Source organism: Charadrius vociferus, unplaced genomic scaffold (genome assembly GCF_000708025.1).
Source record: "Charadrius vociferus isolate BGI_N301 unplaced genomic scaffold, ASM70802v2 scaffold214, whole genome shotgun sequence".
Lineage (NCBI taxonomy): Eukaryota > Metazoa > Chordata > Aves > Charadriiformes > Charadriidae > Charadrius > Charadrius vociferus.
The window spans coordinates 674,677-695,000 of NW_009647955.1; the positions used below are offsets into that span (position 1 = coordinate 674,677).

A 20,324-nucleotide genomic window follows, 5' to 3' on the forward strand; every position below is an offset into this window, starting at 1 on the left:
ACGCTAGCCAGACAGTACACTGGGCTGTTTTGTGCATCTCATTTTAAGGAGACGCTTTATATTATTAGGTTTTCGCAGAGGTAAAAAAGTGTCAAATTTTAGAAAAAAATACATCCAACCTTGGTAAGGAAAGCACAGCCCTCCACAGAGGCAGCTCTAGCTTACACGTGGCTGGTGGTCTTGAGATCCTCCTTCCTCTCCTCACCACTGAAAAAGGTGACTCAACCCTCCTACCTGAAATGGAGAGCAGATTCCCACCAGATCCCAAAGAGCTCTGCAGAAGACAGCTCAGCACACTGCTCTCCATCCCAAAGGCTATGCATCTCTGCCTGGGCAAACTGATTGCCCCATGAAGACAGAGGTGTGAAGAACCCTTACCGCCTGCCTTACAGGAGTCGCACACACAGACATGCCCACGGATCATCTTTCCAACCACTTTCCAGTCTCTTTCCAGGACCTAAACATTCCCAGTAGTTTGTCCTTCCTCTCCTAGCTAAGCAGAAGCCTCTGAACCAGGAGCCAACTGGAGAGCAGCCAACAATCTAGAAGCAAGCCATAGACAGGGGAAACTGTCCCCCACACGCTAATAGTCTTTGATGAAGTATTCTGCACATGTGTGGGTGAGGCTGCTGCTCTATTATGCTTAGAGAAAGTTTCCATCTGCTCCAGTGCAAACCCCAGCATGCATTTGTCTGAGCGCTCTGGTGTCAAACAAGCGTTTGGCTCCAGACACAGCGTGCAAACCAGGACTCCAAAGGAGCGGGACATTTGCTCCCTCCCGACCTGGTTACAAATACAGCATGAGAACCTATGTCCCATGGTGGCTCCCCTTGTCCGCTTTCTCACCCCCAGATTGCTCTACAGTACACAGAGGTAATTTTTTTTTTTTTTTTTTTAAATATACTGCCATTAGGGCAAATGGGACATTACAGTCAATAGAGATAATGCTCCCGACCCAAGAAAATTACAACTGAAATTAAGGCAGATCCATCAAAATATGACACAAAAGAGAGGGGTAATAACACAGTGCAAAACCAGCCACTCTAATAAGTGTTTTTCCACTGCATAAAATACACAATCATTATATTGATCCTTCTGCTTTAATTCCAATGAGTGAGAACAGGCACTAATTGCTTTCCTAAATTGGGGCCAAAACAGTGCACTTGTCATTTGGACGAGCAAGATGCTCTCAGGGCTTCAAATGTGCCATAAACCCACAGAACAAACCCCATCCGCGCCGCGCAAGCAAGCCCATCTTCTTTATGGGAGCAAAGCTATCTCTCCTCGCAACGGGAAGGGCTGCGCAATAAACCTGTCACATTGTGTAATATGCTGGAAAGGATTGCGCACTTCGTGGCATGGTAAATTGTAGAGTTCACATTGCATAGCTTTAAAATAAAAATGAAAACAAGGATAAAAGATATTTCCCTCCATTGTTTCAATTTTATGTACAAACTGTATGGCAGAAATACGTGTGCGTTTGGCGTTGTGGCTGAGCTCTCTGTTCCTGCAGCTCTGTCCCAGCCTGATCCTTATTTTAATGTAAATAAATGAGGCATCAGTTTTATCTCCCTCTCTCTAAGCAGTAACAATAAACCAAAGAAATCACCGCTTCATTTCCAATGTCTACTGCAGAGCTGGGAGACTGAGCAAGGACGAGCCTGTGGGTCCACAGGCCCACCAGCACCACCAAGGATGGATTGGAGGTTAAAAAAAAAAAAAAAAAAAAAAAAAAAAGGAAAAGCAAGGACTTGTTGCTCTACCAAAAAGAAATGGCAAGGGCTGGAGTCTCAGGTGCCCCTTCTCTTGGAAGGGCAAAGCTGGGAAGTGCACCAGCGGGGCGGCTGGACGTCTGCACGACAAGTCATGGAAAGCACCTCTGAATGCCAGAGTGCTTTCCAGCTCAGTCTTGAAACCCATGTTCTCTTGATCCGTTTACTGAAATTAGATTACGAACCATAAGGGGTTTACCCAGAGGTTTGATATAGGACTAATATTTTTTTAATAGTAATTAACATTTGATTTACAGTGTTCCAGGGAACATTTCCCAAGTACCTTGAAATAAAAAGTGTACAACTGACTTTAATTGGGGCCATGTTACAGTCACGCAGACATGATGACTTGCATCAGAGCAAAATCTGACAGGACAGCATGTGATCAAAGGTAACACATATAGGATCACCGATGGCCCTGGAGTAACAGCCAGGCTGTAAAATCACTCATGGGGCTCCGCGGCCACCGAGGGTAGCAAGAATAGTTCAAGAGGCTTATAAACAACAACAGGCACAGGACCCAGCGGCAGTCAGACTTTCACTCCCCGGGAGTCACGGTGTCTGTGACACCCCAGGCTTGCGTGTGTCTTTTTTTTTTTTTTTTTTTTAAATGTTAAAAGGTGAAAAAAAATTATAATGGTTACAGACGTAAACATTTCTTTTCTGTGACGTTGATGGGGGAGCATTAGAGCACGCCGGAGGGTTTCGTGAATGCCCTTGGACTGATGTCAGAGACGGTGGCAGCACGCACCGACGGGAACGTGCTGTGGTCGGGGCGCTGGGCAGCACGCAGCACAGGGTATTCCTCCAAAACAGCCGTAGCTGCGAGATCACTGAACTGCCCCTGAGCTGCACTCGCTGGAGCCTGACCTCCCACGCGTGTGCGCCTGGGACAGAGCCACACTCCTGCTGCCATCTTCCCCTTCACGGTGACACTGATCGCATCTATCTGGCCACCCATTTCTACAAAGATTTGAGCCCTCTCCACTCCCCGGACTCAGCTGAAACTGGCCAACGTGTTCAAAGGTTATACGATAAGAACTCTCCAAAAAGACAAAGCATAATTACATAAGGCTTGTTTCCTTTGGAAAGCCGGGCAGGCTCCCAAATAGGGGTGAATAACTTCCACGGGGACCTAACAATCTTACTCAGTCTCTCCTAGAGCAGACTTGTCCAGTCATCCTACATGGAGGGTTTCTTTCAGCAGCAGGAGAAAGTGCTACACATCAATAAGCCACTGCTCCCGGAGAAAGCTTGTACAGCAGCAGGAGAGGAGACAGCAAGGAGGGTCACCCAGCTTTTCCCACCACCCATGGCCTGGGGCTTGCAGGCAGAGCTGTACAGGCTTGATAAAACCCAAAGGTCCCAGTGGAAATGGCGAGATGTCTGCAGAGCTGAGCATCATGGAGACAGAGAGCTGTGTCATGGGAACCCCCAGTGCCCCAGAGCGCAGTCCAGCCCCGCTCCCATGATGGAGCTGCCTCCCTTCAGCTGCTGGGCCACCCACCACCAAAGTGCAGGAGCAGCATGGTGCTCCCTGGGAAGGTGGGGCCATCTCACACTTCAGAGCAGTATGGTGATTAGCTGTGCCAAGGGAACGCAGCCTTCCCGAGAGACAGTCCCATCTGCAAGAAGGTGTTTTAAGAACAGAGCTACACTGCTTGGGGATCAGACCTCCCCTCAAAGCCTTACAGTGAGCTACCCAAGGTATCTAGTCATTTCCCCTCACACCAAATACATCTGTGAATTAAAAAAAAAACAGAATAAAATGCCAGAGGTGAAAGGAATTCAAGGCACTTGGATGGCTTTGGAAAGAACGTCAAGAATATCCTGCAACGTTTCATTTTACTGCAAATGCCGTGACAAATCTCATCACCTTGACAGACCAATATCTAAGGTCCTGAGCTAGAATAGCCACAAGCTCCGCGTGACACAGAGAATCAGTGATTCAACATTTTACTAGTAGTTTGGATTTTTATTTTAACAGTCTCACCCATCATCATGCGCGGGGTCAAAAAAAAAAGATTCCACTTTAACCATCTCCAAAAGCAGAGATGTCTGGACCAATTCTCCAAACAGCCCTGGACTCCAACACTGAACAAAGGTCCCCAGAAAATAACTGTACATGGCAGAACTTGTAATATTTATCTGGAAAAGGAGAACATTTTGGAGCTATTTTGCTTTACCTGCTACCTGAAGCAGGGACAGTTAAATGGCATTTCACTGCCACTGTAAAATCACTTCACATGCAGGAGGGAGCACAGCAGCACATGCTCAGGGCATTGCCAGTGGGACATGGAGCCATTGGTTCCTCCCTGCTCCTTCCCAGTGCAGTCGGAGTGACAGAGAGGCCTTCAGAGGGGACAGTGTCTCACTGGTGACCACCAGGTGGCAATCACGACACAGAAACTCACCCCCCTCCCCAAGGGGACCTCCAGGGACCTTCAGGTTGCCCCTGTACAGGTGACCACCCTGGATGGCCAGAGCCACCGCCACTCTTGGCCAGGGCATCCCACTGCTCCAGCCACACGTGGTCACTATGAAGACCAGACTATGCCATTAACTGTGCTTGGAAACCTGGCACTGAACTTCCCAAGGGAAAAGGAAAGCGGAGGAAGATGCATGACCAGCCTGGGGGAGTTTAGCTGCAGGATGGAGAGTACCTGGAAACACCCAAAGCATCCAGGGGGAAATGACTGCAACTATGGAGGGAGTTTCCTGTGTCGTACTTCCAGCAGACTTAGACGGTACAGAGTGATGACCTACAGGCTCTTTAATCCGGAAACCTTCAAAACCATGGTGGTGCTGCCAAAGGGGTATCATGAAGTCTGTGGGCAGAACTAAGGGGTGCACAAGAAAGTTCAAAAAACCAAGCATGCAATGAGCTGCAGATCACCTGCTCTTCTCTCCTTCAGGTGGGCTATGACTAGCAACACGGCTTATAAACAAGCCTATAAACCAGCCCAAAAGCAAACAGGAAACTTTTGGGACCTTCAAGAGGTTTCCTTGCCTTTCAGTGTTTAAACAAGCATGTATTCAGAGTTCAAAACAAAACAGGTCACGAAGGTTTTATGCTCCCATCTCCACAAGGCACTTAGTGAAGTGCAACTGAGTCCCAGAGGAAATGGCTATGTCTGAAGACAATCATGGCCATTTTCTTTCCTGACAACACCCTTTACATCTTGGAAACTACCTAAACAGCCAGATGAGAATATACAGTGTTGTCAGAAGCGCAGATTAAAGACACACACATTAGCCAATGAAAAAAGACACTAGCCCATCCTCCTATTTTCCCCCCCGTTTCTGCTGAAAAGGGGGACTGTTCATGACAAGAAGCCAAGCAGTACAATCACCCTCCAGTCTTTTCTCTGTTGGAGTCAAAAAAGACAAAGAAAATCTCTGCCAATAAGAAACTTAGTCACAGTGAAGTTCACAGCACAGCCAGCCCCTAGTTAAGTGGGGCTCAAAGGGAGGCCACTTCAGTTCATGCACTGCAGTTTAGCTGGGAAATACCGAGTGACCTTATGGCTCATGTGGCTCTCAAGGACTACACGTGAAACTTGCTATTACTAGGCACATGAAGCAGCCACAACTAATAATGAACTTAAACTCAGGGAAATAGGGACTTCAGTTTAGTTTACTTTTAGTTCTAGGGCTGATAGATCTGTGCCAACATACTTAAAAAAAAAAAAAAAACAACCCACAACAGTTTTACATAAGTTTTAAGCTTTACCAGGAGTTTGAGCTGAGGACTCCAAAAACCACGGTGCTGACACTGTATGTCCGCTGTGCTACCCCATCAGAACAGCTTTGCAAGGGGAAAAGAAAAGTTGGGCTTTATGCCCAACTCCCAGTACGGGACATGCTCCAGATTACATCCAGATCCCCATCACCTGTGAAATTTGACCACGGCATTGCCATAGGTCAGAGTTACCTACCCTGGATCACCAACTAAACCAGGACTAGTCAGTTTTTCCCAAGATAACTGAATAGATTTTTCAATGTCCACCATTTCTTATAGAGACCCACTCAATAGGAAACAGCGTGGCCGCTCCAGGTGGGAGCTTGGCACACTGCAGCTGTTCCCAAGAAAAGAGTGAAAATGCTGAACAGTACAAGGTATTCCTGAAGGAGAGTCGAAATGAATTTGCAAACTGGATCCAGCCCAGCATAGGTCATTTGTGTAGCGCTGGCTTAAAATCCTTCATGGTAGTGCCTGCAGTTTGAACTCTGGACAGCTATACCTTTACAGTGCCTCCCGAAATGCACAGCATGCAACACCCTTCTCATCTGCTTCAGGAGTGAATGAATTTTCTCTTGATTTCTAGTGTCCTTCCACGAAGCAATACAAATTTAAAACCACAAAAATCTGTGACTTCTCTCTACTTCTTACCAATAAAGGTTTAAAAAACAAAGATGAGCCTTACAGCTACCGATCCTCCTCTGGCAGGAGTAAAATGCCTACACACTGTGTACTACTCTTACACAAAGGGAGGAAAGATTGAAAGGCTGCCAGCGCCCATGGTGCTTGTGCTGATCAGGCTAAGTACCTGTGTGTGTTCCTTCCAGACTGCAAGCTCTTCCGAGCAAAGACCGTATGCTCATTAACGCTGTGATGTGCCAGCACACCGCAGCAAGCACCAAAAGAAACTAATGTGATGCAGCCATACGATTAACTAGTGATGAGCTGTCCTTAGCCTCACCACAATTTATCCACCAAATACCAGAGGGCTACAAGACAAGTATCTTGTTAGCAGATTCCTGTCTCTCATGCACTTATCAAACCATGTGAAACTAAGAACTCTGACTAGAAATCTGAGTCAACTCTACTTCCAGTGGCAGCCACGTACCCTGTTGCAAAGTTGCTGTCTTCTTTCCAGTCCACTATGCGACAGATGAAGAGTATATTTGAATAGTCCTCAGGCCTGGTCACAAAGTCTGGAGGGCAATCAGCCAAGGACACGTAGGCCCTGGGCACTCTGTGGTCCACAGGTGAGAACATGGCACACCTCCTGTAGAGTTCACTGTTCTTGTCTGCCAGAAGCTTGATGAAGCCTGTAGCTGCTCGAGAATGTTTCTTTTCCAAAATATAGACCACCTGGAAGAGGCAAAGGTTTCTACAGTTAATAGCTTCAGAGAAACTTATTTCCTTTAACAGAATAGAGATACAGAGGCTTAGCAGAATATCTGGAAAAATCACAAAGCCTGTATCATGTTTTCCCCGTGTGTGTATATGTGTGTGCATTTTTAAACTGAGTACCTATTTACAATGTATTTTCCTTGCCATCTTGCTCATGGCTATAGAGGAGCTAAGTGCCTTCCAAGTGCTAGCTCTCTACAGCAATTTTCTTGATTACAGAACAAAACCAGACAAGAAGCAGATGCTTCCAAATGCAGGGAATTAGCCACAACATACAAGCAACTCCTGTAAAATCTTTCATTTGTATCCTCGGCCTGTGATTTCGACATTCAGCGCAGAACAGGCCAGTCCAAAAACGGTGCCGCTAGCAGATCCAACGCTAACCACAGGAAAGGATGTGCTGTGGGGAATTTGGCAGTTCTCTCCTCCTCTCTGTGCTTTCTGAAGTTAAGGGTTATTTTACCTTTATACAAGATGGCTTTGAAAAGAATAATAAATTACAATATCACTAAATAATTGTTCCAGAGAGGTGTTCATCCAGGCTATATTTTTGTAGACCGTAATAAATCACTGGATAACAGAAATATTATAGCCGATTTCCTAAGCTTACACAGACGAGTCCTTCCAGAAGGTTTCAGGAGTTGCACCTCTGTGCGATTCTGAGCACTGGAATTGCCACGCTGGATGAGACCAGAGGGCAGCCCAGCCCAGAAGAGGGACCAGAATCAGAAGCTGCAAGGGAAAGCACAAGACGTGGAAGAGTCCTGACCCAGCCTGACCCAGCAGTCCTTTTCTGGTCTCTTAACATTCAGAGATTGACTCAAATCTTGAACCAACAGCACTAACAGCCTTTCCAGAGTCTTTAAGAATTAATTCTGACAACTTTGGATATCCTGACATTCATATTAGTATCCAATCTTTTTTCTGAATCCTGCTAAGTAATTTTGCGTAACAAACAAAGGGAATTTAAACTAGGATAATTGGTAAAAATAACAAGACACTTGATTTTTATCAGATTGGACAATTACTCTCTTTGAAACGGGGAATGAGATTCAAAGATCAACAAATGGAGACTACGAGGAGGCCAGGGCTGGTCTCCTTCAGCCTTTGGGAGCGCACATGTGCTCGCTTGTCACTCTCCACGGAATTACCTTGGCTGTCCTTTGAAGAAACTTATCTGGGAGGAGCCTGGGATCGTTCACCTTGGGTCCATCGTCTTGCTTTGTTCTGTGCACACCGCTGATCCCAACAGCCTTCACTGCATCAAACAACACAAACACAACAGTTACCATAGCACATTTCTATCACAAAATCGTGTTGGGCCTTCGCTGTACACTACAACACAAGGTGCGTGTAGCAGACTTATTTGAAAGGAGAGAGTTCTCTTAAATGTTAGAATAGCCAAGCATGAAGCAATTATTATTTCTCCAGACTACTACAGAGAGCAGGTATTTGATCACTTACCATGCAGATCTGCTGAAGAACAACAAAAATCAAAATAAATCCAAACTTTACAAGTACAACTATACCAGCCATAATAAAGAAAACGGTGGAAAACACATTCTGTTTATTAAATACAAGAGCTACATGAATTTCCTGGCATTTCTTAGTTGGACTCATTAACATTATACAAATAGTCTGTTAAGTACATACATTCATTTAATATTTAGTTTCCTTTAAAAATGTTATGCAAGGTAATAAAATGCATGTTTATCTTTGAAACCGCATCTACTAAGCTGACCCTCTTCAGCTGTAGACCAGCATTATGAAAAAGTCTTATGAAAGTAATCGCTATATATAACAAACAGCTCCCTCCCCCTGAAATCTCTTCACCGGATACTGTGAATATGTAAATCAACAGTCAACTAATTTCTAGTTTGCCATTTTCAAACATTCGAGTATCTGAGTTTGAAAGTATCTGCTACAGATGGCTGGCACACCGAATGCATTTAGTGTTTACAAACATCCAAAGTGATCTTTGCCATGGAGAAGGCTGGGACCGGTCCCTTTTTGAGCTGCATCCCTGCTGAGAGCCCGTGGTTACTGGTCTGACAACGTTTTTCAGATGGAAACACCCACACCCTCTTCTCCCGAGGGCTCATGAAGGATGGATGCCTTTTTCCACTTGTATGGCAATCACATCCATCTCAAGCACATGTGCTAAAATCAAGCCCTGAGTGTTCAAAAGAAATTTTGCTTTCTTAAAGAGAGACCGTGGCACCAACTGCAAGTTTCAAGGGACATAGCTGTCACTGTTTTCCCTTAGAAGACATGAGATAAAGCAATGTTTCGCTGAAGACTGTGCTCCAGCAGGCCGACGGCACTCACGCACGCCAGAAAGCCTCAAGGAGAACAGCGGTGACACGCAGACCCTGGCCCCCAGATGACACCCATCTGTCCCACAGGGACCCTCGACGGAGGCTGCTGGTGACATGACGGATGAAGGGGGCCAGGCTGCGGGAGGGGAGGCTGCAGCTGCCGGCAGCGCCGAGCGGTGCCGGGGCACCGGGGGCTGGTGCTTGGGGGGAGCCGGGTGGCAGCAGCTTGCCCCGAGGGGAACGGCTATGCACCACCATCACGAGGGCACGTTCACAGATGGTCCTGCCGCCACGGATGGCCTGGGTTGCCTTCGGGCAACATCACCCCAGCAGTCGTTTGACAATGACGGCTATCGCTGTAACGATAAACTCTAGTTCTCATATGCTGCTAATTATCCCCAGCTTTGCCTTCTCATAGAAAGCTCTTCAGACTTTGCCTCTCCCCAGAGATCACCTTCTTCAGAAGAATCTAAGTCACTTTAATTTTATTTTATCTTTACTGACTTGCTAGCAAGGCCAAGAGGAGAACAGACAGATATTGAGGGGTTTAAACAAAAATCTACTGTCCTTCAAAAAGCAGCAGCAGTAGCAGCAGCAAACCTCTTTCTCTTTTACTTCTCCTACTGAAATGGAAGTCAGATGTGCCACAGCTGGGGCTACTAAGGGATAAAACCACCCAGAGTTTCATGGAGACAAACAAGCTGAGGAAAAAAATTGCTTGGAAAATTATAAACAGTTTAAAAAGTGGGGATACCCAAGTTACACACCTCATTTGCTTATCTCCTCTAAGGCCTCTGCCAGCTAAAGGTCACACCAAGCAATCAGTTAGTAAAGAATAAAAGCAAGGAGCCGTTTTGTTTTCTTAAAAATTTTCAAGCCACCCGTTAATAGTCATGGGTTTATGGTGTGCCAACCATAAAGACAGCTAGGACAAAGAACAGGACGATCTGGGACAACGGAACACTGGCAGGGGCAGAGGGCATGGGGAGGTTGGTAGCCTTCCAAAGGCCACGGGCTCAGGCACACATGCCACAAGCCCAGGGCTTTACTGGAGTCAACTCTCACCCACTGAACAGCACGTACTGGTTGGAAGAGAAACCAGATCTAAACGTGTTTGGGGAAAAAACCAAGAGCTGCATTCACGGCTTTCCCAGCGTAGCAGAATGACAGCAGCGACTCAAGGTCCAGCAGGCAAGAATGAGAAAAGCACCAGGAGCCACACAAGGAACATGCCCTTATTAGCACTGCCTTCCTTCCACTTCTCCTTCCAGCTCCCATTTCTCCAAAATGTCGCCAGCGTTTTTTCACTGAAGCAGCTTTCCCTGTTAGAAAAGGACCCAGCAGTGGTGTCCCTGGGAGGTATCACATACACACATGCAAAAGCACAGGAGCACCATGACAGAGCTCTCTCAGAGAGCACTGCAAATGGGTCACCACAGCGTCCTTTGCCTGGGACAAAGAACAGGCAGGGCTGGGGCACGACCCCCCATGCTGCTGAAGCTGAGCCCCATGCAAACTCAGTACAGGTACCAGAAAGCCTCTAAATTCTCATGCTGGCACATGGTAGAACCTGCCTTTTTTCCTCACAGCCAACATCAACATGGGGCCTTTGGCTGGCTGGAGAGTACCTTCTTCCTCGGGGGTCTCTCAAATTTCAGTATCCCTCCCAAAAAATCCTGGGATTATTAGAGACTCTGGCAGACACAGGCTGGGATCTACAATTATACCATCAACAGAAAGAAAGAAAGAAGCAAATCCCAGCCATCTACTTATTCCTACCCATCTTTCTTAATCAACTTCAGTATCTAAAAGGTCATCAGGTCATTTACTGAGCAGCAGCGCTCCTGAAACAAGGGACGGGGAAGAAGACTCACAAAGAAATCTGCACTCGTGGGGCCAAGAGATGTGGACCCCTCCATAGCTTGTAGTTGCCCCTTTTGAAGTCAAAACACTGTCGGTACCAGGGCTGCATCTAGTGCTTGGAGGTCTACAATAGCAGGGCACCAGCAATGAGGGCTCCCTGTGACAAACCCCTCTGCCCAGAAAGGAGAATTACCCAGATCCAATGACCACCTTGATCAGTTGTGAAATTGCTGCAGAGAGACCTCAGTCTCAACTGAAACATCAAGAAAGATGTTTTATGGCACTGCCATAAAAGCCTGGTACCCGCGTCCCCTAAATACACTTCTGACAGTCCCTGCCTTTCGGTGCACATCCCCCTTCCCTCCAGTGAAGCTGGGACTTGGTGGGTGGGCGGGTGGAGAAGCATCGGGGCCCCACCGGAGACTGGTGGTCTAGAAGATCTGAGCTGAAAGACAAACATCTCCCACAACAGGGCAGAGCCACGGAGGCAATCCTCAAGGAGAGCGCGTCCCCTAAATACACTTCTGACAGTCCCTGCCTTTCGGTGCACATCCCCCTTCCCTCCAGTGAAGCTGGGACTTGGTGGGTGGGCGGGTGGAGAAGCATCGGGGCCCCACCGGAGACTGGTGGTCTAGAAGATCTGAGCTGAAAGACAAACATCTCCCACAACAGGGCAGAGCCACGGAGGCAATCCTCAAGGAGAGTTAACTTGGGAGAGGAGCAGGATTTTGAGCAGAGGAGGTGGGAAGAAACTCTTTGCATTATGCCAAAGTAAAAATGAATTATTCTGACCCCTTTACTGTGGTGGTTATCCAATGACCATTCAATATTTCCACCCTGGGCAAAGACATGTTTTCTGAGAAAGATTTACTATGTTAGCTTGGGCAATACTTCATAAGCTTATCTTACAGTGAAAACACACTTCAGCAACCAGGATCCAGTGAAACTGCATTATAATCTCAGTGTTTTCCTTTCAGCGATTATCTGACAAACCAAAACTGTAACAGTCTTACTTTAAAAAAAAAAAAAATAGGCACTAGATACAAAAAGCAACTCAAATTAGTTATGTTATTACCAACAAAGTAGATCCAGGACACTTGGAATTTGCCTCCCACTGTAAGAGATCAGTTTAGGCAGCTTCAATACACACTTAGATTTGCCTGACAGGCATTCCTAGGTCAATTTTTTTTTTTTTTAAAGCCCCCCAAATTTCCTTTTACAATTAAATTACCATGACATTAAAAGGTGGCCAAAGCGGACCAAAAGTCATCAGACTAGAATTCTGATTACTTGTGACAGATCCAAAATTATTTTCACTAGGTTTGCATTGGTCACTGTGGAAATTTGCAATTCTGTCCAAAAAGAATACAATTAAAAGATGCAATATCCACTTGCAAATGAAAATATATCATATTTTCAGATCTGAAAAACAACTCACTGGAAAAAAAAAAAATCTTTCTCCCTGCATGGAAAGAAACAAGTTTAAAAAAAATTAGTTCAATGTTTGCTACTTCAGCTAGAGAAAAAAAAAAAAATCTACTTGAGCAATTATTTGGCTTACTCTACATGGGCATATCTAAGAATCCCCTCAGAAAGCATTATTGCTATGAAGCTTTTTAAAAAAGAAAATATTGCTTTTCAGCTTAGTGCTTAGATACCAGCACATCTGTAACCGTTTCAGTAGCAGTATGCAGTAGTGTTAGTAGTAGTTACTAATGAAGTAACACCACTTAGGTTCTCTGATGCCTGCTTCAATAAACAGTTTTCAGTATATTATGCTTAAGTACCAAATACAGAAGGAAAGTAGTGTAAACCAAACCAATTTATTATAAATATTTCAAGGATTGTGTGCCACACAAAAAGGATGTGTTTCTGGAAGCTCTGTCTGTTACCAACACAAGACCTATGAAAATGAAAACTCCCTTCAACCAAAAAGCGATACATGCAAATGCATGCACAGATTTGTCCTGGATTACCCTATTGTGCTACAATCTTCATTTTTAGGGACAACAAGAAGGAAACGTACTGCTGTTTAGAAGACAGGACAAGGGCTCTTCACATTCTGTCACCAACTTTTATTGGCACAGAACAGGCTTTTCCTCCAGAGCACACAACTGATGGTAGGAACCAGTGGTTCACATCATACTTGATCCTCCCTTCAGCAAGTAAACCAAAACGTTATTTTTTGAGGATCAAAGCAAAGGGATCTGTTTTTTTTTTAGAAACACCTGTCCCTAGCTGGATGATTTCAGTTCCTACAAATCTATTTCGGTACCTACAGAGGTAGGAGCTCTGAGCTTCTCCTGACCTTTGCAGATTTCTCCCCCATGGAGTACGCAGTGCAGAGGTCCAAGTGAGCTCTCTCTGAAGTCTCGCCCGACAGCCTGAAGAGCCTCTCCTCCCTACCCAAAAGGTAGTATTTTGCAAGTGTTTATATCTCCACATACAGAGCTTTCCACACGTGATGAAGGGAAGACAGGTAGTTCACTGTGATGAGACTCTTAAGCCAACAGCTTTGGAATTTAACACGTGCAGCCTGTCCAAAACCAGCCGAACATCTCCCGTGTGCAATGCAAGAGGGCTCTGCAGCTAAGAACCAAAGTGGCTCCAAACCATGCAACACTCCCGAGTTGTCTCAACACAGAGCTGTGTGTCTAATGAACAGGACTAACTTCCTTAGAGATGTTTACTTTGAATATTCATTTAAGCAGACTCACCCAGCCACAGCTGTTCACGTCTAAATACCTGAACTCGCACACCTGCGTGCCCAATGGCACACTGAAGATGAGGACCAGGAGACTCATGATTAGCAAGAAGATTTTTTTGAAGATGCACAGGCAGGAGGAGATCCTCAGAGGGGGAGAGGAAAGGCATAATAACAGATGCATACAGCAGAGAGACAAGCATCTGCACTAAGACAGAGCAGAGGCAATATGAAGAGGTGAATGTTGCTGGCTTCCTTACAAATGCAACGCAGCCAAGCATATAATTATTTGGCTATATTTAGCCACCTCCACATGGAATTATGGAGGATATGGCAGAATGATGAGACAGGAGTGTCACTTTTCCTTAGAACCCTCCAAGCCTGATCCACAACAAAGGTTCAACATCATTTTGGGAAGCTGCCATCTAGCCCAAGAGATCAAATTGTAGCTGTCTCAGTAGCCACGTAACATTTCGACGACCACAGCACGGGCTCTCAGGCATCCTGGCCCTCGCACATCCTTGAGCAGCTGCCAGGCAACAGCGGGGTTGGAAGCTTTATTGCAACGGAATTAAACCTCCAAAAAATCAGGTAGTGTTGCAGTCTACATAAATACAGTTTTATTACATTAACAGCAAGCAAAATTAAAATGTTACAACATTTCCATTGAGTATTTTGCCTATCTACTCAATGTTCTTCCTTCCTGTATGTGCATTTGTTCCTAAAGTGTGTGTGTCCAATTTTACTATTGCATGGAAAATATGTTAGCTGAATGAAGCCTAATCTGATTCATCCTGGAAACCTTGCTGCTAACAATGACCATACTCTAATATGTTTATCTCCACACCCACCATTCATTCCCAGTATCATGCCCTCTCACTTACTTGACCTAAACTTGTAACTCAAAAGAGGAACACAGGTGAATTCAGGAACATATGGCAATACGCTGAACTTAATCTAATTCCTGTTACCTAATTGCGTAAGAATTATTTTTATTTTTTTTTGCCTCACTTAAGAAGTCATTTGGGGGTCAAGATAACTTACTAGGGAAGAACAGCACAAGAAGCTTTCCCAACACTAACTTCCATTGCAGGCTTCATCTGTGCAACAAAAGAATAACCGGAGCTTATTCAGCCCATAGCATTTAATCAAAGCAACAGTAAAGCCCAATTTGTTCAATACCAGTAGAACGTTTTGCTTAAGTTGCTACACTGTTTATTCTTCAAGAAATCTATGCTCTCATTTAAGAAAAGTTATAGCAACAACCAAAAGAGCTAGATCCAGAGACCCGCAAACATGAACTTAGGATAAACTAATACAGAGCAGTCTCGAGCAGCTGAAACGGCTCCAGCTTCTCTGCTGGTTTTCCAGGCTTCAGCAGAGTGAAACCGATCTGATTTTTGACAGTTCCACCTCAAGGATTTCTATTAAAAGCCATGTAACTGAGAAGATTTCCTGGTGAGCTTTCACTCTGCTGTGGCCTAGAAATGTTAAGAGCTATGCAGTGGAGACAATCCATCTCCAGAAAGCTGCAGGCTAGGAAAGAAGCGTGAAGACTCCTTAAAAGTCACTCAGAGTCAACAGGAGCCTCTGAAGAGGATGGAGAACATTTATTCCTTCCAGCAGCCAGTGACATTGGTGGGCTCCAAATTTGTCAGAGATTTCATGACAGCTAAACTGAAAGAAGGGGGGACGTGAGCAGAGGGACAGCATGTGGTCCAGATTCTCGTCACCAGGAATAGTAGTATCTCCCTAAACTCTGCCTATGCCAATACAAGACTTCCTAACTGCAGAAGGGCTCCAGGTGCCAGAGGAAGACACAAAAGGCAGGTCGGTGTCTAGTAAAGCTTCAGAGAAGACAGAGAGCACTCAAAATCATAAGAGGGGGCATAGAAGCACATGAGAAGGTATGGAAGTGCAAAACAGAGATTAAACTCTAGGTTATAAATACATTTTCTCCTTTGCTAGAAGGATCCAAAAACTCTTTTAAGCACTGATTCCAGAGCGTTATCTTGAGAAAAGAATGGCTTAATGCATTATCACACAACCATACTGTGAAGGTCCCAAATGCCACCACTTCTGCTGAGCCAAGTATCCCTGAAATACTCAGTAACAGCCTCCAGTCAATAGTATTGTGAACACCAAGCAATTTTAGATAATCATTTCTGACTTTACTGGGGCTATTAGAGACTGACAGTCACATTTGACTTGAAAAGAGACCTACCAGTATCCACCTGGCCAATACTGGCTAGACAGGCAGACAGAAGCAAGTTCTGCAGCAGTTCCAACCCAAATTCTGACTCTACCTATTAACTATCAGCTATCCGATTCAATTTTCCATCACACAATTGGCTGAGTTGGCTGTCAGTTCACTCTGCCTGTAAATTAGCTATTTCTATTCAAACATCATTACGTCAAGGCCATGACCAAGCCTCGACATTCACATATTCAAACTCTGATTTGCAGAAGTGTAGGTGTAAGTGGAAATCCTGAACAAACACGACTATCTGATTGCTGTCGGGGCAGCCAGTCCACCAACTTGATGACTTCTGTGAGCCACCCCGTGGGAAGCAGGATATTCTGCATATCTGGTAAAGTAAGATCTCTCATGAGAAGAGTTGAAAAAAGGCGAGCAAACTAGTTTGACAAGGATAACTTTTGGCATAGTGACAGTTTTACAAACTTTTATTTGAATACCCTTTTGCTAAGAAAGGCCGAGGCACTTTTATGAGCACAGCTGCCATTCTCAAGAGTACAAGTAGCTGCTACTGTTCAATTGCTGATGTTTCTTTATCAGAGTAATCTGATTCCAATATTTAACAAGAGACAGCTCACATTTGTATGAAACTCATGTGACACGCAAGTCTGTGTAGGGATACAGCATCGTAAAGTACTTTGTACAGAACATTTTGCACTTTTCCTGGGTTAGGAGGATACAGAGAAGTTTCTGGGGTTTATTACATATCAAAATGGAGTGTAACGAAAATTCTTCTCCTGCAGTGACAAGTCACAGAAATAATGTATTCTAGCTCAGTACTTAAGTGATAAGGTAAGTTACATTACCTCTGTTGCAGTAGTTGATGTGAATAAGGATTAAGGAAAAGAATTACAGACCTCGCAAAGGCCGTGTCAACTGGTGGATGACTTCTCTGGACAGCAGCGACACAGAATAAGTTGTGGTGTCAGGGTAAAACACAGGATTTACACGTCAATACCAAGTACTACAGAGAATTAATCTTTTCTGTGTACACAATATTGTTCAGGCTAGTGCCAGGATGCTATTGCCTTGTTCTTTGGCTGTATTTCAACAGGGCACAGAAACCCCATAGAGGGTTTGAAGGACACTAGTAAGGGAGCTGAGAAACTTTCTTCCAGGTGCTCATTCTTACTGTCTTTGTAAAGAAAACAAAAAAAAACCAAACAAAAAACACAGAGAGAAAGTTTCTTCAGCACGTAGAGATATTTACACCTTGGAAATACAGCTGAAAATGCAAGAGGAAAGAGATTTCCAACTTTGCTAAAGAAGACCTACCTCCAATGACCAAAACTTAACATTAAGAAAATCTAACTTTGGGAACACGATAATACTGCCCTTCATGTAGAAGGGCATGCTGGAGAGGAAAATGGCTCATGACTTCCTAGATCAGGGACTTTTCTGAAGATAATCTTTAACCCCACTTCTTTGCAAGAGGAGTTCAGAAAGGCAGAGCAAACTCGTTTGACCAGGACAGCTTCTGGCATAGTGACACCAGTTATGAACTTTTATTTAAATATCCTTGAGCAAAGCAAGACTGACGCACTTTTATGAGCACCAGAACTTTCAGAAAGCACATGGGCTGAGAATTAGGCTGAATGTGATGGTCTCTTCACTTCTGTGGACTTCCTTCTTGCTTATCCCATCCCTCCTAGGGTCTTAGGAAGAGAAGGGCAGGAGGCACAGCTCTCGTAACTGCAGCACTTAGCGAAGACAGATCCAGCTCTGAGTCTCAGCCTGCAGCCCCATGCATAACAATTTCTACCAGTTTGCCGTAAGCCCCACAGGGGCATAGGAAGCCCAAAGTACAATGACTTCAGGGAAATTTAGTCCACTCAAATCCAGGCCATAATCAGCGTACACAATGTTTCATGCTTCAGAGCTTCTGACAGCAAGGGCCAATCCGCAATTCTTTGCCCCAGAGTGTAACTAGAGATGGAGAGGGTGACTGGTGCTCTCAAGAGGAACAGAGCCACAATGAGGGATGGGACACAGGCCAGGATAGAAAAGATATCAAAACAGCCTGCGCTCCCAGCGTGACCCAGAGTGCTCTTATTCGAATGACACATCTACTTTTATTCTTCATGGTTCATTCTGACCATCAGCAGCAGAACAAATGAGCCAGCAGCAAAGATCTTGCGTAATTCTACTCCTCCATCAGAACAGACTAAAGTCATCTTGCAACTGAGAGGCAGCAATCTGCAGAGCTTCTGTACATGCACAAAGATTTGCACACTGTCTGGTACTGTCTAGAGCAACATGGCTCTGTTTTGTCACCCCAGATACTTTTGATTTTATTAGGGTAGCTATGGATATTTTTCACCCCCAGAAATCTGGTGGGTTTTTGCTTAGTTTGGATTTTGTTTAGGTCATATGTAAATGCATCTTTTTATATATACACACATATATGTATGCATATACATGCATACATAAAGTGCACATGAGAACACGCTAGACTGTTTCTTGGTTTTATTTTATTAAACATGATACCCTTGATGGCATCTTTGTCCAGTTTGAAACCTTCAGACTGCCCTATGTTAGGGAAAAAAAAAAGAAGAAAGTCCACTACATATGTTCATTTAAGAGTTGCACTGGCCACAAATTATTTTGTCTGCTCCCTCCTGTGCTTAAGGCCATGCAATAAGTCTGTGTAATAAACCGTACAAAGCAATGCTCTCCAGGAAACTAAATAAAGCACCAGTTTTGGTGGGTCAGCGAGAATTCCCCCATGGGATCTCATCTCCTGTCCACACCTCTGTGTTTTGCTGCAGTAGCTGTTGCCAGCAGAAGGGATGTAACATAAAAGAAAAGACTCGTATGCAGTTAGCTTGAAAGGAAAGTTCAGCGGGCAGCATCAGCCCAGCAGCCCTCCCCGGGGAGGCCCACGTTACACTGGGAAGGGCACTTCCACTCACTGCGGTCCAACCCTGCAAAGCATTCTGCCTCCCAGTGCCGGTCCCACATTTCAGTGGGTGGCCTTAGCTAAGTTCTGCCTTGAAAAAGTGTATGTTTGGTCCTTTTAAAAAAAAAAAAAAAAAAAAAAAAAGCATTTTGAGCCACACCTGTGAAGGCTGAATTTGGCAGGATCTTTTCTTTTTTCATGACAGTTATCACTGATGCTAGAATAACTATAGCTGTTTTCCAGGCAAGACTTAAAATCTGGATAAGTGATGATATGAGAAATTGCATGAAAGACAGGAAACAAGCCAAAGCAATCATCAACTGCTCAAAAACACCTTCAGAAAAAGCAGCATCGTAAACTTTATATGTATAAAAAAAGGGGGGCATTAAAAAGCAGAGCAAGAAGAAACTAGAGAAAAATCCGTATGGGTTATATGGCCAAAGAAGCTGAAGCAACTATGAAAAGAGGTGATAGCAAAATACAAACTCAGCAGAAATCTAACTGGCACATCCACATCAGCCACAAGGCTTCTTAAGGATGAAGACAGAAAGGCCTTGAAAACAAAAGAAAACAGCTGGCTTAGGCAACTGCAATGGAAAAGTAGGCTGGATTTCAACTGTGTAGACAATAAGCTGATCTAACATCTGCCCTACAAGTATTCTCCAAAGACAGAATTAAATCATAGAAACCACTCAGATGGCACAGATTTTAAGAGATGACTTGATAACCTCCAACACAGGTTGTTCCAGAGCATCTCCAGGAACTACAATGCATCAAGAAAAGTAACTCTCATCAAGCCTTTACACTAAAGCACAGTTATACAGGTGAAATACGATATTCGCTCAAGTCTGTATTGATTTTAGTTGCTGGTGTCAAACTAGAATGTATTTCTCTGAATTTTAATTTGGCATTGCTATCAGAAGCAACAGATACGACATGTGACTCAGGAGCATTTCAGGAGATATAGAATTGTCGAGTCAGAGTGAAAGTGGCAGCTCAACGGTGTGCGGCTATAACAGTGTCCAAGACTGCAAAAAAGATGGAATTAATAACTAGCTGCGTAAAACATCTGCAGACAAGACGAGTAACTCCCAACTCAAGCCCTATGCTGGAAAGTAACGGAACGAGACAGAAGTTGGTTCACATACTTTGGCAGAAACTCAAAGACAGCGGAGGTACCCAGAAGGAAACAGCATCACGAACTGGTGAGGTGGCAGCTCCATTCATGAGCTGAAACCAATGTTTTGTCATAAAAACTGTAACACTTCCACTCAAATGTTATTTCCAGTTTTATTAGCAGATGGGTGTGAAAAATGGAAGTCTACCAACAGTACAGGCAGAGGTATGTGCATCTTCAAACGCAATCTCACA

The 20,324-nt window shown here is 44.6% G+C and overlaps 1 protein-coding gene across 1 annotated transcript in view; it reads right to left on the reverse strand.

Annotated features, from left to right (window-relative positions):
• The window catches only part of DIS3L2 (DIS3 like 3'-5' exoribonuclease 2), a 175,687-nt gene that overhangs the window by 113,419 nt on the left and 41,944 nt on the right, over window positions 1-20,324 (reverse strand). Inside the window, 2 exon segments of the mRNA XM_009883404.1 lie at window positions 6,623-6,870; window positions 8,064-8,170. Coding sequence (XP_009881706.1) covers window positions 6,623-6,870; window positions 8,064-8,170 — 355 coding nt within the window.